The sequence below is a fragment of the Suricata suricatta genome, chromosome 3 (assembly GCF_006229205.1).
Source record: "Suricata suricatta isolate VVHF042 chromosome 3, meerkat_22Aug2017_6uvM2_HiC, whole genome shotgun sequence".
Taxonomy (NCBI): domain Eukaryota; kingdom Metazoa; phylum Chordata; class Mammalia; order Carnivora; family Herpestidae; genus Suricata; species Suricata suricatta.
The window spans coordinates 13155769-13171687 of record NC_043702.1 but is presented as its reverse complement, the minus strand read 5'-3'; the positions used below and the strand labels follow the sequence as shown (position 1 = coordinate 13171687).

General features: G+C 37.2%; 1 protein-coding gene across 2 annotated transcripts in view; it reads right to left on the bottom strand.

Annotated features, from left to right (window-relative positions):
* CUL3 (cullin 3) overlaps window positions 1-14732 on the bottom strand; it is a 74383-nt gene extending 59651 nt beyond the window's left edge. The window contains exon 1 of one of the 2 annotated variants that reach the window (XM_029933696.1): window positions 14535-14732. In XM_029933696.1, the coding sequence (XP_029789556.1) occupies window positions 14535-14732 (198 nt within the window). Of the gene's footprint in view, window positions 1-13212; window positions 13295-14534 lie in introns of those variants that run through there. The other variant, XM_029933697.1, reaches the window with a different exon arrangement.
* Between the last annotated feature and the right edge of the window lie 1187 nt (window positions 14733-15919).

The window sequence follows — 15919 nt, the reverse complement described above, 5'->3', positions numbered from 1 at the left end:
AACAGATCAGCGGCTGCCAGGTGATGGCTGGAAGATGTGATTATAAAGGAACAACAGGGAGTGTTTTGGGTGAAAAAACGTTCTGTACTGATCATGACAGCATTTATATGGATACATGGGCTGTAATTCATAGAACTGTACATAACTTTATTGATACTGACTTTTTAAAAACCTGCCACAATTATAATTCTCAAGTCGGGCCATTTTATTATTATGCATCATAAACACAAGCTATGATGCCACGTACTTTTTTTTTAAAACCAACCTGAGGGGTATCTGGGTGGCTCAGTTGGTTGAGTATCCAACTCTTGATTTCAGCTTAGGGTTGTGGTATCAAGCCCTGCGTTGGACTGTGTGTGGAGCATGGAGCCTGCTTAGGATTCTCTCTCCCTCCCTCTGCACCTCTCCCCTACTAGTGCGCGTGCACACACAAACACACACACACACACACACACACACACACACTCTCTCTCTCTCTCTAATAAAGAATCATCTCTTTAAAAAAAAAAAAACCCAACTTGTATGCCAAACAATGAAAGAATTGTTAATTATTTCAAGACTGTCAATCTATGAATGACTCTGGAATAATGCGTGTTGGCATATTACATTCTTCAGTTCTGTGAACATAACTTTTCCTGTCCTTTTAATTATATCCTTAGCAAAGATTAAAGTAGAATTACTAAGTCAAAAGAAAATGTTTATTTTTCAACATTGTGATAAAAATCTGTTCACTGATGAATTCATGTCCAAGTTGCCAGAAACACATTCTCAGATCAATCAAATTACTGGGAAAGGAAGAGGAGGACAGAAAGCGGGAAGACAGGAGAGGCCAGCAGACCTCTGAGCTCCTAGTCTTTGCCCTTGAGTTTTCTTATCAAGATACCTTCATGGATTGACAAGGAGGCCATCCCTGGGCCAGCGACTCTTGGCTGCAAGGAGAATCAAAGGACATTAATGATCTAACACAGTACTACCCACCCCCTAACACATGCACGGGAGCACACTTGTGCACGCGCGCGCACACACACACACGAACACACACACACACACTAACAATTCAATCCTCAATTAAAAATTTTCTGCCCTTGAAATTTCAATGCCTGGGTAAAAATCCCAGCCAGCCAATCCTAATTAAATGTTTAGGTGATACAAAGAAATTCATCAGCTAACACTAATTATAAAGATTTTAGCTCTAAAGTTCACTGAAACCAGAACTGAGCCATATAATTGATGATGATATGGACTACTGAAAATTAATGACTTCCTTCTTTAAAAAGTCTCAAAATTCAGGTCAATTTCGAATACAGACAAATCTCTGAAGTACAGAAAACTGTATTTAGCACTATTCTGCATTTAAACACACTGTGTATTAGAAACACAAAATGGGTCATGAATAACATAGAGCACATGCTAGCTAATTACACAAAGAACATTCTAAAAATATCACAGAGAAACTTAACTTTAAAAGCTGTAACTTTCTAGAAATCTGTCATATTTTAACAATCACCCAAGAGTTAAGATAAGACAATCAAATTAGTATCTGAACCTCTTTCGAGGGCAGTTGGGAACCAGGACTCTGAAGCACTCACCTAACCTCTCTGGCCTACAGCCCCGCTCCCCTGCCCTACTCCCCCACCCCGGGTTAACTAGAGTTCACTAGAGTTCACTAGAACATCCGCATCCCGCTCCAAGATGTCCTGCCTAGTACACTGCAGGGCGGGCTCCGCTTCACTGAGGAAATACGATTTACACTGATTCTGTATGATTCTAAACGTGGGGCTTCCCACTGTTTGGGGGGAAAAAACCTGAGAGCCGCAGGATGTCTGCTAAGTACCTCTCTGGCTCTAAATTCTAAAACAAATACTGCTTATCTAATCTGACTGAACTATTTACATAAATGTGCATCGCTTAGAGGATCAAAAAATAGCATTTAAGTTACCACTTACAACATTCAAACTTTTCCAGGGTCCCACATATGTGATGTGGGGGCTTGTCACTTTACAAATCTTACTTGTTATGTAAACCCTATTTTTCCAGTGGATGTCATTAAAGAGGTAGTCTTGAAGATCTCAAAAACCTTTCAATCGCACCAGAGTGATGTGACATAAGCCTACAATAAAAGTGGCACCCACAGAAGTGATCTCCATAGAAGCCAAACCATGGAGCACAGAAGACATCTCTCTTAATCTGACACAAACAGCTTTTTAAAAAGCTCCACAGCTCTTTCCTTTCTCCTGAGAATTCCTGAATTAAAAGATTAAAAAGACATAGTGTAACGTTTTGCTATTTTTATGGAACAGTTTCAGAGAGTGAATAGTAGCAACACAGGGGTGCAGAGGCTGGAAAGCCTGCCTGCCTGATGCAAATTACAGATCCAACACTTAAAAGATATGTGGCTTCAAGCAACTTAATTTCTTTGTGCATCAAGTTTTTACAAACGAGGAATAGTAACAGCACCTGCAAAAACTATTATGTGGATAAAATCAATTAATATACAAATAATGCTTAAGACAGGGGCCATCCCACAGTAAATACCATATAAGCATTTGCTACTATCACAGTACTACTTATATCACATATTCATAATATTATTTGCATAGATATTTGACCTGGCTACTCTGTAAGTGTCCACAGAGCAGTATCATGGTCAAGATTCATCATTACCATCGTCACTTATGCGCTTATTAGAAATTCACAATCTCAGGGGTGAAGCACCTGACTCTTGGTTTTGGCTCAGGTCATGATCTCACGGTTCACGAGTTCAAGCCCTGCATCGGGCTTGTGCTGACAGCATGGAGCCTGCCTGGGATTCTCTCTCTCCTTCTCTCTCTGTCCCTCCTCTGCTCTGTCTCTCAAAATAAATAAACATTAAAAAATTAAAAACAGAAAAAAAAAGAAATGCACAATCTCAGGTCCTATGTCAGCCCTACTGAATCAGAATCTGCATTCGTAAGTGCTCTGAATTTTGAAAGCGCGGAACATAAAACATATATACATACATATGTTTAAATACTTTTATTTCCTAAACCTCAATTTCCACTCAATTCTTGCTTTCCTTTCTTGTAAAATACAGTTATTTCTCTGTAACAAGAAGGTTTCCTTTTACAGGTTGAGGATTTTGTGATGCAGCTAGTATCCTACTATTTATATATTCAGTATGAGGCTGGTGAATAGATGTTCTCTCATAATACATATAACAATCTAAGGTTTTATACTTCAAAGCAAACTTCTATCAAGGTTAGGAGAATTAATCTTAACTTTTATAGAGATCTTAAACTTTCCAAGAACTCACTAATAACAAGAAATTCCTGAATGATCTAAAACTTCACTGACCTTTCATTATTTCCTAGCCTGACAGTGTTGTTTCTCATTATTTTCACTAACTTTTAGAATGAAAGTGGCAGCCTCGATCAGAGGAAGCATACCAGTATCACTGACAAAAACAATAAGAAAGCTAACTACAGGGAAAACTTGTGTCTTGACCGCTATCAGAAGGTTTTTCTACAAGTAATTTTACTAATGTATACATAGTAATGTAAGTTTAACCGTTTTACAAAGAGCACATTACTTGTAATTTCAACATAAAACTCATTCCTAGCAGCAATATTCCCTCACTTACTCTGTAAGTCAAAATGAAACTCTTAATTCAAAAGAATACCTAAGCATCTTTCTTCAAACTATCAATTCAAATACTTAATGATTACTTCCAACAGGCAAACCAGGGTGCAAGCCACTATGGGGGATACAAAATGCACTCGGCCACTTCACAATCTCTATGGGGGAAGGAAGAAAAGAGAAGCCTAACATCAGCATTCATATGACCTTAATACAAAGCAGAGCACAATGGGAAGCACTAGAGAATCATGAGGCTCAAAGCAGGGGCACAGAGTGGGAATTAGGACAATGTATTTTTTTAATTTCAAGCATGAAGAATATTTGCTACATGTTAAGTAAAAAAGTGTCTAAATTTGGCTTCATTTTCAAAAAACACATTCATAGTCCGAATATTATTAACTAAAAAAAAAAAATACACCTTAGAAAAATCCTGATTTCTCTTTGGGTATAAAGTAGTACCATGAAAACTAGTAGCTGTTTTACCTAATGGCACCTAAACAGTTTACCACAGAAGGACATGAAGTATCACACATTTGTAAAGTACTCTCTTGACAATGGTTAAGACAGAAGATATACATTAAAAACCATTATAGCATTAGTACCATAATTAAACTCTGAACAACAAGGCCACTCACAGAGGTAGTAGTAAGACATATACAAAGCATGGCAATGTGGCCATCAGTCTTTCTGTTCTACTGAGTAACACTGAGGAAAAAGTCCATGGTTCCACAGGATCACGCGATCCGGCTGGCTGTCAGCGGAACCATCTCTAAATGAGAGAGAGACGGCCTAGAAATCACACTGTGCTTTTAAATGGTGAGATACACTGCTTAAACAGGGTTCGGGTTCAACAATTAAGCTGGGTAGGTGCGAAGTATCACTGCATACGCGGAAGACAAAACAGAATTTGGCAGTTCGTGGATCTAAACCAGGGTTTCCATTTGACTGCTAGTATTCTCAGGGATTCATTTCAATCGACAATTACTGAGAGCCAACTGTAGGGAGGAGAAGGGACATGAAGATGAATACAACAGGCCCTACGCTTGCTCATTCGCTTATTTTATAAATCGTTTAAAAAACATCACTAGACAATATAACAGGAGAAAAAAAGTAGAAAAGGGCACCTGCCCTCACAGTGCTTACAGGCTACTTCCCAATTTAAGTGGAAATAGCTGGTATTTAACACATGGATGAATTTACCAAATAACCTTGGCCAAGCTTTAAGCTTGGCTCTCCCCCAATATCATTTTTCTGCCAATCCTTTCAAAGTAGTAGCTACTCAATGTCCTATGCCCCTCATATCCCATGGTTGCCACCCTCCGGACTCCCCAGTGTTCTCTGTGCTATCTCCAATAATCTCTTCCTCTTTGGGGATTACTCTATTCATATTCAAGCCACTCTTCCAAATCATATTCATTAAGGGTTTTGTACCTCTGGCTCAGGCAGAGCCTTCCTCCTTGTCATCACCGTAAGCAAAATTCAATGTAATGGGTTTCTTTCAACAACTTTTCAGTTAGAAAAAAGGACAAGATGGCAGGCGAACGAAATAGGCAGCAATGAAGCACTGAAGAAGGCACGCCTCCTAAACCTTTCACTCTGTCTTCACTTTCGTCAGTCTCTTTAGGAAGACTAAAACCAAGGACTCCTACCACCCACAGGATAAAACCAAGTCCCCTACAATGTTTTCCAAAACCTAGTCCAAACTTTACCACTCTCATTCCCCAAAAAATGCATCTGAAACCTTTTATATTCCATCTACACTGATCTTACCTGACTGTGCTTATACCTACCTGCCTTTTTTAACTCAAACCATTTTCTGCACTATCTTTTGCCTTTGTTCACATGATGAATCTTTAATAATCCTTTAAGGCTCATCAAAAATGACCTCCTCTTTCTACTTTGCTCTGAATTCCCCAGGCAAAATAATTCTCCTTCAAATCTGATTACCTCACTAAAACTGGGAGATTCTTGCTGACAGGCATAGTGTCTTAATTATTTTTTTGGTAGATGAAACACAAGAGACTCAGTATCTGTGGGCCTCCGAAATGAATGTCTGTGCTAACGAAAATCTTATTCCTATCAATGTCCTCTTGTAAATCACTGTAATCGTTGCATTTATATTTTGTACATAAATGCCATTTAAAAATAAAAAACATTCGCCTAGAAAGAAAAGCACTAAAACAGCTTTCTTATAAAAAGCCAAGTCTCTTTAAATAATGGACTTATAAAATAGTCCAGAGCTTACCAGGAAATACCAACCTCAATTTCACATGCAGTTAGTATCCTCACAGAAACATTTAATTTACTGGTGAATAAGCATAATATTTAAAATTCTAGCTCTTCTCATTCTCCCTTTAAAAATGGGGAGAAAAATCAATATACTCAAAGAGTAGTTTACATAGAGACACCATTTTCAGGAAAGGAAATCCTACATACAAAAAATAAACAGCAGTGTGTTACTTTACAAAAAGACTTTCCAATTTACCAAACCTACAAACAAAACAAAAAAAACCCTCAAACAAGAAAGCTATTTAAAAATTGAAACTAGGGGTGCCTGGGTGGCTCAGTCAGTTAAGTGTCTGACTTTAGCTCAGATCATGATCTCACAGTTCATGAGTTCAAGCCCCACATCAGGCTCTGTGTTGACAGTTCAGAGTTTGGAGCCTGCTTCGGATTCTGTTTTCCTTTCTCTCTGCCCCTCAACTCATGCTCTGTCTCTCTTCTCTGTCAAAAATAAACATTAAAAAAATTTTTTTTAAATTAAAACTATTCTTCAAGCTTTGGTTTTTCAAGTGCTTAAGTCCAAAACTTAAGTTCCCCAAAGGCAAGGACCTTTGATATGACGCAAATGCTTATCAGAGTAGTGCCTGGCACATGGGAAGTCCTCAGCAGGGAGTTTTCTAAATGAATGAAAAGTGAGCGGTATGCAGCTCCCGAATTCTGCCTTCCTTCCGAAGTAAGATATTATGTGAAGAACAGGTTATATGGATATACTTTTTTTTTTTCCCATCGTGTGGATATAATTCCATTTTATTGAACAGTCTACTGTGAACATTGAAATAGTTTTCAGCCTTTTTAGCACTTAAATACAATGCTAGATTATACTTTATAATTTATATACATTATTTAGATATATCTACAGGACAAATCCTTTTTTTCTTATTCTTTCGCTTTTATTTAAATTCCAGTTAGTTAACACAGAGTGTAATATTAGCTTCAGGAGTATTTAGTAACTCATCACTTACATACAACACTCAGTGCTCACAGAAAGCCTTTAAAAACCACTGAAATAAATGTCCTTTTAAAAGCAACAGGAAGTTGTTTCTAGTAGAGCTAAAAAGTCAACATCTTCTTTGTTCAAACTTTCAAAGCACAAGAATTAGCTCATTTATGAGGTTATCACATTACTCAATTCTTACTACAGAGTTAATAATTTGAGAGAAGGGGAAATTAAGCATAAGGAACTATTAACATTACAAATTAGAATAAAATTCTTGCCACATTAAAATCAAAGTTTCTCCGATTTTAAGAAACAATTAAAAATGGAAATGTTTATCTCTCTCTCTCTCAAAAATAAACATTTTTAAAAGGAGGGGGGCACCTGGGTGGCTTGGTCGGTTACGTGTCGACTCTTGATTTCAGCTCAGGTCAGGATCTCATGGTTTTTGAGTTCGAGCCCCATGTTCAACTCTGTGCTGACAGTGCCAATCCTGCTTAGGATTTTCTCTCTCCCTCTCAAATATAAATAAAAAATTTTTAAAGGAAATGTTTTTATTCTAAATAAAATTATTTTGTTCTTAATTTTTTGAATGTTTATTTTTGAGAGAGAGAGAGAGAGAGAGAGAGAAAGAAATAGTGCACGTGAGAGAGGGAGGGGCAGACAGAGAGAGGGAGACATAGAATCTGAAGCAGGCTCCAGGCTCTGAGCTGTCAATACAGAGCCCAATGTGGGACTTGAACTCATGACTGTAAGATCATGATCTGAGCCAAAGTCAGACATTTAACCGACTAAGCCATCCAGGCGCCCCATTCTATATACTTATTTTGGCACAGTTAAGGACAATGGTAAACTTTAAAACTATAATCTTCCTAAGTGTTAATAAACCAAAATTATCAAGGCACACAGTCATTACATAATTTTAAAGCTCTTTCAGGTTAACAAAAACAATCTCAATTTCATTTTATAAATTAATAATCTGAAGTCCAGGAAAGTCTAGTAATTTGTTCAAGACTGTCAGTGGTAGAATTAGGACTAAAGTCCAGTTCTCCTTTCTTTCCAGCCAGTACTTTTTCCACTGCAGCTACTTCTAAGTTATGTATTATTAAATATAGAATGTTTAATAATGCGTAGAAGAAGAAAAAGGAAGTCCTCAGTTACTTTAAGCTTAAAGACATTCTGTCAAGTTTAAGTCCCAAACAACAATCTTGTAAAAATGACTCCCAAAAAACCCAAACATATTGATATCTTACAATTTTGTTTACACCTCAATAAAGCTGAAGGAGAAAAAAAAAAAAAAAGATGGCCCTAACCTTACCTAACCCTGCACACAAGTAACAAAACTGATTGGCACTATGTTTAAATTTAAAAGTTATCAGTCAGTAAATATACACACACACACACACAAAATGATTATGAAAACCAAAACTGCTAAGTAAATGTTGATGTAAAATGATTTTATAACTTAAGGTTAGAGCTGAGTCTTAAAGAACCACTACCTGGTCACTTTTCATTTTCCACTGCAATCCTCACATCTACATGAAATATTTAAATTCTTCAGGGTTAAATCTGAAGTCACCATTCGTTTTCTGTGTGAATTCACCTACTTCCGAAGCTTTATGTAGCATCTGCATGCCCACAATTCCCAAATTTACATTTCCAGTCAAAATTTTTCAGAGAACTAGACTTGCATATCTAATTTCATCGGCATCTTAAAATTAGAATATTCAAATGAAACTCCTTTTTCTACCCCAAACATATGTTAAAAAATGGAAACACCTTGTTGTTCAAGAGCCAAAAACCTAGAAGTCATCTTGAATTCCTCTTTCTCATTCCCTACGAAATCTATTCAGAAGTAACAATCTTTCTACAGTCACAGTATCCTGAATCTGAAATCTCTCTGTACCCACTGTCACTACGCTGGTGCAAATCACCACTAATCGCTCACCTGAATTACTGGATTGATTACTCCTTCCTACCCGCCCCCCCACCCCCCGCCCCCGACTTCAACTCTTGGGCCCTCAGATTTAGTAACCACACAGCAACCAGAGTAATATTTTAAAAATCTGCATCGGATCACGTCTCTGTCTTGCTTAAAATTCTTCAATGACTTCCTAATGCACATTTAATTAAGCATGACCCTTACACCGCAGCTTCAATGCCTTTCTCCAAAACTCATCTTGTCCCATTCTTTCCCACTGCCAACACTTAATTCCCTATTCACAACAGGCTTTGTTTTCAATTTCTCTATTCCAGGGACTGGCAAAGGATGGCCTGCTGTCTTCCTAAAATACAGCTGTATTGGAACACTGCCGCATCCATTCACTGCATTCGGTCTCCTGCTCCTCAGGAGCTCCGACGGGGGAGGGCTGAGGAACTGCCGACAGGAAACGCATGGTTCAAGAAGCTGAAAATATGGACGATCTGGTCCTCAAGAAAAAATATTCCACAGCCATCCCCTCTGCCTGGAATACTCTTCAACCCACTTCTGTCACGAGCACCTTCTCATTCTTCAAGTCCAAGTTTAAATATCATTACAAGTATCACTTACACAGAGACCCCTTTCTTGGCCTCCGTAGTTACCCTCACCATTTTTCTTTTTCACCATAGCCCGTTTTCTTCACTATGTTTTATAACTAAATATTTGTTCACTTGTTCATCTATTCTACGTGTGCAGGGATCAAATGCATCCCAACTTATTTTTTACACCTAAGTCAGCGGCTAGCAAGTAACACAGTTTGGAATGTTGAATTCTGTAATGGTAAGTCTCATGTGGCTCTTTTTGAGGCTTTTACAAAATGATCTACAACTTAAAAATCCTTAAGTTAGAAAGGAGCAGAACTTTTTTTCCCCTCCAGTTTGTCTCCAGTATAATGCATTTAAAGATGTTTTATTTAGAAATAAATGTTAAGGAAAAGCCAATCTGTGAATTCTGAAATGTTTTCATATTTTCTAAAATAAGACCAGATTTTTTTCTCATGGCAAGGCACAAGAGCCCTTTCACACTCAAAGTTTTGCTACATGGTCTAGAGAAATCTACTGAATTCCTCTGGATCTCCGTTTCCTCAGAGACCGTTCTTCCGGAGCTAGGAAGTATATACTAACCAAGTAAGAGAAAAGCACGTAACTTTTCTATGTCTGCTTCAATTTTGTGAACTTGCTTCTAAAGCCAAGAATCAGTTACTTTCATCTCAAGGAAGTACCTCCATTCATGTGCCCTGAGAGTATACTTATGCCTCTCTGGTTTACCAAAGATACTGCTCAGATATTTACTGTTCTCATCTTAAAACCATGGTCCTAGCAACTATGACAAACCAGCCCTGATTCTCCTTCAAAATGTATTTCATCTGCATCCTTCAACGGGAAAAAAATAGGTTCTGGCTGCCTGTACCATAGCACTGAAATGCTCACTTGAGCAGATAATAACTTTGCTTTTAAAAAAAAATATTATTGCTTACGCAGTTCAGCAATCTGCTAAAAGCACAGTGAGCAAAAAACCCCTGAGGACTAGACCACACAGTAAGACTTTTAGAACCACAGAAAGAAATACATTCTGTGAGCCTGAAGATGGTCACTCTGCGGCCACAGAACCCTACACCACTCCCTCACCTTCCTGTCAGAAAGTGCAAGGTACAAACACGTAGTACCAATTTTCGTGCAAGCTACACTTTTGCACACTATGTTAGGAACATGCGTAAGCCCCATTTAGTAGGAAAAACTGCGACTTCCTGCATCAGGGCACATTTAGGCTACAGTATAATGGCCCTGCTTGTGTCCCTTCCACGCAGTAGGACTATATTTGTATGGTTAAGAGTAATAATGAAAGGAGACAAATAAGAAACCCAAAAACGAAAGCATAGATATTAGCAAAGGTCAAAAGACTTAATTCAGCTGAAATCAAGAAATGAATACCGAGATAAACTGGTATTGGTTCATTTCCTAGTCAGAAATTGCCTAGTTTAAACCTGTCAAATGAGTGTCAAGGAAAAAAAAATTGAAGAACATTTTCAGATGCTGTAATGTATCATTAATGCCTATGTAAGAGAAATAAAAAGAACTTAGCATATGTAATTTCTTCAGCACAATTAACTTGACTACATGTTCTCTGGAACATAATACAGGGAACTAACTGCCTATATTTTGAAATAACAATTAACAATTGTTATTTCAATTAATTAATTAATTAATTAGGTAGGCGACCACTTTAAGCAACTCACAAACATGCGGAAGCTCTTACAGTTAGCACAGAGTAATGTTCACATGACTTCAATTTCTACCTAACCATGTTTCAGAGTCAAAAAATCACTTAAACACAATTTCCCACTCTGGTCCCCCACCCCCTTACTTTTTGGATGAGCCAATTCTCAACACAGCACATAACTACAGATGTTTTTTCTGCATCTGTGCCCAAGCTGCAAAGCAGTGCTTCACAAAATCAGCAAATCGTACATTCAGGTCAACTCTTCCTGAGCGATCTTTTTCCCTCACTTGGCAAATCCTTAGTATATTCCCAAAAAGGGCTACTCCAAGTCTCTTCACCTCATTTTCAGAAGATGCATGGTTTAATTATTAGATTTGTAATAGTTTTAGAACTAAAGAATCTCAGGAGATATTACTGTTAGCTCCATTTTAATTATAAATGAATCAAGAGCTAGAATTTAAAGGACTACAGCTTTGCAAACACTGAGGCAATTACTTGAACCCCCCTCTGTCACCCTCAACTTCAGTGTGTTCACTGCACCTTGATGCATTCATTATGCCTCAAGAGCAGATCTACAGAGAAGTCAAGGGCTCGGCCCAAAGCCACACTGCCTGAACACTGTTCCAGCTTGGCCACTTACTAGCTATGTGCATCTGGTCAAATTACTAAGTCTCTGGGCCTTGGTTTCCCCACTTGTAAAACAGAGAGAACTGTATCTGGCTCACTGGTTTGTGACCAAGATCTAACACATGTCAATGCTCCAGAACTGCACGCAGCACCCAGTCATCGTTCACTACGGAATCTCTGGCGACTGAGAACATGCCTCTGCTCTACCGTTAATTCTCTGTTGTTCTCAATTCCACACGCTCTCCATATCCAAGAACTCCGTGTTCCAGTCTTCCCCACCTCAATAGCTTGAAGCAAAACTCTCCCACTCCACATTTCTTCTTTCTTTTGATTCCAGGTTTCTTAAATTAGTCTTCTTCTTTTCCCACACCTACGTACCATAGTTTGCTTTTGAAGACTTGTCCTTTGGCTCTAAGATTTTTGTTTTCTGGACTCCAACTCTTAATCCTCAGTACATGCTACCACACGTCCAATCTTGATCTCTTGTTCTGAGTTCCTGCTCAGGCTCTAAGCCTATATATCTCTAAATAGTTTTGTGATGATCTCACGCTCCATTTTCTCACATGGGAAATGATTTCTAAGGTTGCTTCTAACTATAACAATCTCTAATATTATCGAAAAATTTGTCATCTCCCCTAGCCATTCATTCCTAGCCTATCACTTTACTCAAAACTTTCCAGGCCCTCCCCTGCGTCTAGCAAACCACCTCCCAATTCTACATTTATATATCATCTTCATCCAAATCTTCTTAAAATATTCTGTCACATTATCATCCACTTAAAAACTTCCAATAAACCTCCATTGTTAAGTCCAAATTCCTTAGCTTGATATTCAAATCCTTCTCCAATCTGTTCCCAAACGACCTTTTCGCAACATTATAATCTACCAATCCCCATAAATTATTATATACCTCAAACTCTTATTTACCACCTTTAGTACACAATAAGTATACCAAATTTATTTCTGTATAATCAATTGCGTGACGTCTGCCATCCTGGAATGCCTTCCACATTGTTCATTTATATCCCAAATTTTTCATGGCTCAGTTCAATTTGATAGCTTCCCATGAAATCTGACAGCCCAAAATAATCTCTCCTTCATATGAATTCCTAAGCCATTTATTGCCCATTCAACTCACTTGCCACTTAATTATATAATGCCTTACACTGTTATCCAAATGTTTGCATCATCTCTCACATCACAGTAAAGACAAGGGTATCATACCCCTCTGTATCCACTGCATTTTCCTAGAAAGCTGTGCAGAGCAGGCACTAAAAAAACCGGTTCATTGCATGAAGAACACAATCACTGTGCTTCTTGAAATACTAGCTACCTGCTTATATAATCCCACATAAGAGAAAGAAATTATGGAAGGAATAGTAGAAATAGAAAGTGACTATTTTGTAACCACCACAGTTATAATGATTCATGCAAGAATCATCAATGGATGCTAAAACCATCACATGAAAGTTTCTTGGGGAACAGGATATTTATACAGTCTCAAAATATATCTGAACAAATTACTTATGAATTACAAAGGGAAAAAAGGTACCTTCACAGTGGAGAAATCTGGCGGACACCAAGTGATCAAAGTTAACATCACCAATAATGGGATTAACTGACATCATGTGCCTCCTGATGTGATGCACTGAGGACACAACATCACTTATGTATTATTCCTGCCAAAAATGCATAACCTGAAACTAGTCATGAGGAAACAATCAGACAAACCAAAAACCGAGGGACAATCTACAAAACAACTGGCCTATAATAGTCAAAAATGTCAATGTGCTGAAAGACAAAAAGCTGAGGAACTGAGTTTGTGATCCTGGATTGGATCCTGGATCAGACAACAAACTTCTCTAAGGACATCGCTGCTACACAGGACAACTGATGAATTTGAACATGGACTATATCAGGTAACAGTATTGTAGGAAGGTTAAACTGCCTAATTTTAAACATGCTCTTTGGTTAAGAGAGAGAATTCCTTGTTCTTAGGAGAAACATCCCAAAGTATTTAAGGGTAAATGAATTTAAAACTTATTCTCTAATTGTTCAGCAATAATAATAATAACAATAAGAGTAATAACAAGAAGTATCAATAGAAAGATTGGCAAAAATGTGGCAAAATGTTGACTGGTGAATCTACAAGAGATCACTGTACTATGTGGTGCAACTTTTCCATTTCTTTTCAAAATAGTATTTAAAAAATGAACACCCTACTACCACACAAAAACTTTGAGAAGTTTTTATTTATCTGTGGTATTTTACATTTCATCTGACAATCTTAAAGCAAGACATACTTGCAATAGAAAAGTTTGTTCTATATAAAGATGTATTCTAAAAAAACAAAAATATCTTTTTAGAACCAAAGAAAAATTTTCTGATTTTAATAGCCCAACACTAATTTACATTTTTTTAAATTCATGTTTACTATAGAACTTGGTTAAAATATAGTCAATTTCAACTGGTGAAAAGTCTTAGACAATATTTTTTAAACAATGTAGCTTTATTACTTGCAAGTATACAGAGAAAGTAGAGAAAGCTAAAATGGGCTGACTGATAAGCATTTCAAGAAAAAAATAATCATCATTAATAAACAAGCATTTATAAATTAATCAAAGTTTGTTTCCTTAATGATTACAAAGAATGTATTTATCATAAATCACAAATTTCATCTTCCCTCAATTATCAAAAATTGTGACTTAGTGGATTAAAAATTCTGAGTGAGGTTTTATAATACGGCTACTAATTATTATTGCTCTAGGCTTCCTAGAGCCTTTAAAACTAACACTTCTAGTCAGAGTACTATATAGTATATAAAGGATTTTCTAGATTCCATAGAATTAGCAATAGTCCTTTAAGGTTGGATACCTTATTTATGAGATGTTCGGTAACAACTTCTCTTAGTCCAGTGTAGAGCTTTTCTCCGTGTTTATGCAAAACCATTGTATAAGCATTTCTATAGAGCTCCTCAAAACTAAGACCACTGTTATTCTTACGCTGGATTTCTTGAATTGCATTTTTCAGAAGGTCCCAAATGCTGTTTACATATTTTTCATCCATGGTCATCTGTAATATCCGAGAGAGAGAAAAGAGACAAAAAAAAATACCAATGGTTGAAAATCTTTCTGTATTTGCCCACAGAGTAATTATTTTATTATATGGCTATGATTATAAATCTGCATTATTTAATAAGGATGTTAACAGTCTGTTTTAACAAAAATAAAAAAATACACATAAGAATAGTTTTTAGAGCTGACAGAAGTCAATTTTTTAAAAAAATCCTTTAAGACTTCCCTCTTTTCCTATACGCATCAAAACCCTCCAATTTAAATGAAATCATAATCCCCAATGTTAATTACTTGGCTTTACCCAAAGGTGTAAGACATCTTTTCCTTAGTTTATTTGGTGGAATAGAAGCTCAGAGAGATGCTGAGACAGAAAGTGTTCCCTGATTAAAAACAAAACTGAGGACATGAACACTATTTTCCTCTCCTGAAGATTTACAGAGCTCCTTTGCAAATTAAAGATTGGAAGAAGACCTGCAATTAAAAACAAAACAAACAAACAAAAAAACCCCACATTTTCTGTTTAACCTAGCATTCTCTTATTTTCTTCCTTTCCCAGTTCAGATTCCACAGTCCATCATTTGTAGGTACCTGTATATACCCATGAATCACTTGCCCCTCTCCCCTCCAAAATACTTACCATTCTAAACCCCATCTACTCACCCCTACTCCTCACAAGCACCCATGTGTGTAGCTGAAAGTAAATGAGTAACATATACACACACACCCATATTCAATGTGTCTCAGTTTACATTCATAACCACTATCTCCAAGTGGGCCCAGAGTAAAACCTCACCATCCTACATTTACACTACTAACTCTACCAAGTAGATAATTTTACACCATCTCCTTAATCCTCACTCTAGGATGATGACTTCCTGTTCTACTGAGAAAACAGAAACAATGTGAAGAAACAACGTACAGTCCCCAACCATATCCACCAATCTATAGAATTATGTCTCAATATACTCTGCTAGTTCTGGTGCTCAAAGTACCATGTTCTTATACTCAAATTATAGCACAGGGATTAGAAACAGGCATCATCAAAAAGACTTACTAGGAATACAGAATTTCAGGCTCCATCCCAGACCTACAGAACCATAATCAGCATTTTGAACCCAGGTGATACCTATGCAGAACAAAGTTTTAGTTCCATGCCAACTCACCTATTAAAAAAAACCCCTTTAT